Genomic DNA, 6,000 nt, shown 5'->3' on the forward strand with positions numbered 1-6,000 from the left:
AAATAATAGGTCCAAAGAGATAGTTTACTTACAGTTGAATTTGAAGAAAAACTATATTCCATTTTTAAATTTTAGTTTCTTTTTTATTTTAGAGAAAAGGTTTCACTGTATAACCCAGTTGGTCTTGGACTCATGATCCTTCTGCTTCAGCTAGGAATGCAGGCATGCACCAACCATGCCCAGCAGCAACTAAATTTTGTACCCACTACTCATCATTGCCTCATTATTGTAACATAACTGAATTGGGGGGAGGACAAATAGCTATTCTGATGCAGCCAGTATATTCACTGAAAAAGAGAAAAGGGGTTTTCTACTAAATCTGTAATTAACTACTAGAGAACTTTAGTGTTCTATATTGACCGTTCTTATCCACATTTCACTTTAAGGTATTACCTCCATTCAGGGAGTCTAACTTTTCATGAAGTCATGCATTTTTTTTTTTTTTAATGACAAGGTCTCATGTAGCCAGGCTGATCTCACACTCAGCATACCCAGTGATAACTTTGAACTCCTGATCATCCTGCCTCTCCCTCCCAAGTGCCAGGATTACAGACATGCACCATCACAACCAACTGAAGTCATTCATCTTAATATCATAATGCCTCCATCTGCCTGATGACTGAATTCTGTCTCTGTGTCCATCTGCCTTAACTGTAGTTTAAAATCTATGGTCAGATATCTGGCCACCTAAACCCTAGCATCTGTGCGATTTCCTTCTCTCTCCAGTTTGGAGTCTTTGTCCCTTCCAGGGGCTTTCCCTTGCCCTCTTTTCTTCTGTCTCTGGGCTTTCTAAGGCCACTGTTCCCATTGTCAAGGCCCTTCCCTAGAGAAGCTTGAGTCCAAGGCACATGGTGGGGTCTCTGGTTATTCAGTCACCCAGTTTGGAATCTTCTTAATTTGGAGTGCATGAAGAATTAAGAGGATTATCCTGCAAAGGGAACCTGTATCTGAAATTGCAGGAGAAGCCAGAAAGTACATTCTAGTCAGCTGTTCAGTAAGGACAGAGTCATACAATATATTCAGTTTTGTTTATTAGCAAGTCTAATAACTTTCCCTCTGATGAATTTGTTTCCATCTTCCAATAAAGACTTGGAGTCCTTGTCATTCAGTCTTACATAATTACAATTATAAGCCTCATGACTTTATAATGATAAATGTTAAAGCACAGCTGATTAGATTTTAGAAAATTGAACAAAAATACTACCTGTCATTTTAACTGACAAGGCTACGTACACAAAATTAAGACACTTATGACAGCATTCAGAAAATTTGCATTTTCTCTTTTATTCTCTCTTACACTTTCTCTTTTTATTTTTGGCGTAGGTACAATGTCAGTCAATTGGAAGAATGGCTACGTGACAAGAATCTAATGAACAGCGGGGCCAAAGAGACTCTGGAACCTCTCATTCAGGCTGCTCAACTTTTGCAAGTGAAAAAGAAAACTGATGATGATGCCGAAGCCATCTGCTCCATGTGCAATGCCCTGACTACTGCCCAGGTACCGCCTCCTAGGGTGGAACACTGTAGTAGCCCTCTCAGAGGAATTCAGAGAGGTCAGGCCTGGCTGTTGCTGTCCTCTGCACTGACCTCCTCCCTTGACAGAAGATACATGACTATGTAAATCTAGGAGAGAGGAGATTTTATGATCAATTAATACATTTCAGTGCTATAGTAGTCCCCTATAGAATATTCAGCAAAGAGTAAGTGCCTAGGACTCTGTATAATGGTCTCAGCCTTGAGATACGACCTGGAATACGACAAAGTACTTGCTCCCTTGGGGCATATATTCTGTGGTGCTCCAGTTCATGAATCCAGTTCTATGTTATCTAATAATTAACAGTTCCTTATATTTTTCTACTTGGGGCCAGCAAGGTGGTTCAGGTAGTAAAGAAGCTTACTGCCAACCTGATGACCTGAGCTTCATCCCTGAAACCCATGTGGTAAAGGAAAGAACCAACTCCCAAGGTTGTCCTCTGTCCTCCACATGCATGCTGTGACACCGCCCATATATGTACACACATACACAGCATAATTCTTCCTCTCTCAGTTCTTCACATGATTAATTCCCATCACACAGTATCGTACTTGTAGGGGAAAACACTTCAGTTAAGAATGAAAGATCTCTACCTCAGGGCCTTACAGTTCAGTAGGGAAACAGAAATGCATGAAGCTGACACTATCATAGAAATTCTTTACAAGAAGCATTGGAGGTACTGACAGCCTTTTTCTGAGAGGCGCATTGAACTCAAGGACAGGGACCAGATAGGAAGGTGTCAGTGGAAATCGCAGCAGCTGGAAGAGAGCCCACTGGTCTCCTTGCCTGGTATTTCCTGCGCTGAGTCTTCGTCTTCCCAGTGCTCAGTCTCCAGCGGTGGCCAGTGTCATTCACTTTGCTCAGGGAAGACAGTCAGAACCATCATCTGTAACTTCCTAGTGTCAGACTCAAGTTTGCAAAAACTCCTGCTGTGAGCTTCATGTAAGTGTAAATCTGCAGGACTGGTGAGGTCTGGAGACCTTCCCCGTTTCTGCCAAGTACAGAAAGTAATGGTATAGTGGTGAAACCCAATTTGTAGATGTTCCTCTCCTCCAGCTTTTAAAGAATATACTCTAGTACTTAACTATTTCAACTTTAGTACATGCCCCCAAAGGTTTTAGGTGATATATATATATATATATATATATATATATATATATATATATTCTCACACACACACTCATTGAGGATAAAAATAACTTTCTGCCTTACTTAAACAGTGATGTTCCTAAGGTTAGCCTGGGCTACATAGTGAATTCTAGGCCAGCCTGGGATACACAGAGATGCCCTGTCTCAAGCCCTCCAGCACCATAAAAGGAAAAGAGGAATGAGCATTTTGTGAAAGAAATTTGATTTTTTTTTTTTTTTTAGAATTTACTACTAAACTGGATGCTGGTAACACAAACCTTTAATCCCAGCACCTGGGAGGCAAAGGCAGGTGGATCTCTGTGAGTTCAAGACTAGCCTGGTCTACAGAGTGAGTTCCAGGACAACCAGAGCTACACAGAGAATCTCTGTTGTAAACAAACAAACAAATAAAAAGAATTTACTCTTAAGTTATTGGTTAAATTTCTTTAAAGACCTTGTTTTTTTGTATAATTCATTTATAGTAACTCTTTTCTAGACATATGAGTTTTTAAGATTGTTTAAAGTTAATAATTCTGCTATTTTTATATGCCCATATGTACTTTTATATGAAGACAGCAAGTTGCAAAAGAGCAAAAAAAAATCAATTCATTCCATTTGTACAAAAATAGCATAAGCCAGCATGTATAGAAAGTGGCTCAGTGGTTGCCCAGGATGTGGCCAGCTGTTGTTTTAGGAGATGGGGAGGACATAAGTAGGGGCACTTTTTTTCCATGCTGTCTTTTGTACTGTTTGAATGTTTTTCTAAATTTTTTTCTTCTTAAAATGTTACATAACTACATTCTTCTTCTAAAACTTCAAACACGAAGGCAAATGTGTCCTTCGGTATCTCCTTCCCCCTCCCAGCCTCCCCCAGGTAGAACTAAAAGGGAGGGACACAGGTCCTTCCCACTCACCAGGTCATGAAGAGCCAGCCTGTTTGTGAGCTGTGCCCAAAGCTTTCCCTTTTCCCTCTCCAGATCGTCAAGGTATTGAATCTCTACACACCGGTTAATGAGTTTGAAGAAAGGGTCTCTGTTGCATTTATCCGCACTATACAGGTAAGGTGCTTTTTCTTTGTTACTGTTTCACCGCAGGGTCATTTGAGCAGAAGACTTACGGTGTTTTCATCTCTTACTTTTCCATCTTACTTAGGTTGCAGTGCATTCACTTTTTTATATAAGATTATAGCCCATAAATATTTTTAAACAAAGATTAACATTTTTCATTAAAGTTTTTTTTATAGAAATTTCGGTAGACGTCTCACAAATTGGAAGGACTGACCCTGTTTGTTCTTTTTCTTATCTTCTCAGTTGCGGTTACGAGACAGGAAAGACTCTCCGCAGCTGCTCATGGATGCTAAACACATCTTTCCTGTCACTTTCCCTTTTAACCCATCCTCCCTGGCTTTAGAAACCATCCAGATCCCAGCCAGCCTGGGCCTGGGCTTCATTGCCCGGGTCTGAAGTGTTGTCCAGGCAAACAGAGCATAGGAACAGTTGTTTCCGGTGAGCTGGTGAAAATGCATTTCTAAAGAAAGAGCACTGATCATCTCTAAGGGAAGACGTTATTAACTGGAACCCCCCCCCCTCAGGACCCTTTCACTTGGGAAGAGACGCCGTGTCCTGTGTCACCTTTAAAGCACCGTTCTTCTTCATCAGTTGAGTTTACATACAGCTAAATGATGGCAGGGAGGAATGAACGGAGGGAAACTGTGTCTTCATCTGACAGCAGTGATTTTAAATCTTTAGTGCTGCATTAAGTGACATACAAAAGTACAGCTCCATATGTATGAACTGTTGTTAGCAAGGCACAGAGAAAGAACCGAAAGACAAATCACCACACATATCATATCAGCTTAGGAGCCAATCATGTTGATATTGTCAAACTGGATCAAAAAATAAACTGGCAATATGTAAAGTAATTGCCCAAGTAACGTCCTTCTGTGTGTCGTCATGGTACAACAACTGTAAAGATGCCGGTTTGCTGGGTAGTGTAGTTGATCTTTTGTACTGTAGCTTACCAAGCATCTTCAATGACTGCTGCGTGCTGTCTCCTGACCTAAGTGATGCTCTTATTAGGCACTACCCAATGAGCTTCTCTTTCATCACTCTGTTTACAACTCAGCCAGATCAGTTTTAACTGGAGTATATGCAATTATCCACAGGTTCATCTGCACAAGGAGCAGGCACTGGAGTCGTATAGTAGGACAGGTTGCTTGATGTTTAGAGTTAGAGTGGCTGTTGATGTCATTGCTGATCAGGATGTGTTACATTGATATGCTAATTAATTTTACCTGTGTGGATATCACATCATGGTATAGTGTTCTGTAAAATTACTTATTTTTAGTTCCCAAATCTGATTCTTGCCATGCATATATTCAACCTTAACAGGTTCTATTTTTAATTTATTAAGTGTTAGCCTCAGTCACTATCTAGAAAGGACTGTCAGAATATTTATGATTCAGATCTTGAAACTTTGATTATCCTATAAGTTATTCAAAAAAGACATAATAAATCGTTATAATTCAGGGGGTTCAGGTGTTGCAACCTCTATAAATGTTCTCAGATATCACTGGATACTTTAAAAACATTATATTATAAATACATTAAGAAGATTTATGTAAGAAGTATAAGAAGATTATTACATTTTATAGAGGATTTGGTTTAAGTAAGACCTAGATTCTGTAAATTTTCATTATTAAATTCTAATTAAGCATATTCTCCATTTTTTTCCTGGAAATCTTATATAATAAATCCTTTGGGTTATGCAAGAACAAATTCTTAGCTTTTATTCCTCTGGTTCTTAATTACAATCATCAGTTTATATAGTTTAACTGTAAGATGGTCTATAACAGTGACATTTAAATATGTGCAATATTATTGATGAGAGCTAAACAGTTTCAAGTCAATGATAAATACTGTTATTAAACAGCGATTATTGTCCATTATCTTACTGGAGCCTGAATGTCCTTGTTTATAAAGTAAGAGGGTGGGACAACTGGTTGTTCCAGCCACTTCCCCATTTACAGTGCCCTATGCTTGGTTCCTAGAGGAAGGGACCAGAGTTACTCAGTCCATCCTGTTGGAAAGACCAGTGTTTGTGCCTGTCAGTTCCCTAGGGTTAATACAGTAATCACAAGTTTATGTAGCCACAATGTTTTCTTAACATACATCATTTAGATACTTTAGAAAAATCCTAATATATTTGTGTTCTTTGAAAGTTACTTAGTTGAGGTATTTTTTGTTACATGATGAACTGCTTTTTTGTTTGGAGATTTTGTTTTTTGTAGTGCTAGGAATTGAACCCAGGGCCTCGTGTATGTTAAATAAGTACTATCA

At 39.1% G+C, this 6,000-nt stretch overlaps 1 protein-coding gene across 4 annotated transcripts in view; it reads left to right on the plus strand.

Annotated features, from left to right (window-relative positions):
• Myo5a (myosin VA) overlaps nucleotides 1-4,583 on the plus strand; it is a 150,166-nt gene extending 145,583 nt beyond the window's left edge. For all 4 annotated transcript variants that reach the window (XM_015992578.3, XM_015992581.3, XM_015992582.3 and 1 more), the window contains 3 exons: nucleotides 1,324-1,498; nucleotides 3,640-3,720; nucleotides 3,973-4,583. In XM_015992578.3, the coding sequence (XP_015848064.1) occupies nucleotides 1,324-1,498; nucleotides 3,640-3,720; nucleotides 3,973-4,125 (409 nt within the window). In that variant the 3' untranslated portion in view covers nucleotides 4,126-4,583. The remainder of the gene's footprint in view (nucleotides 1-1,323; nucleotides 1,499-3,639; nucleotides 3,721-3,972) is intronic.
• Nucleotides 4,584-6,000: the final 1,417 nt, after the last annotated feature.

Source organism: Peromyscus maniculatus, chromosome 7 (genome assembly GCF_049852395.1).
Source record: "Peromyscus maniculatus bairdii isolate BWxNUB_F1_BW_parent chromosome 7, HU_Pman_BW_mat_3.1, whole genome shotgun sequence".
Classification (NCBI taxonomy): domain Eukaryota; kingdom Metazoa; phylum Chordata; class Mammalia; order Rodentia; family Cricetidae; genus Peromyscus; species Peromyscus maniculatus.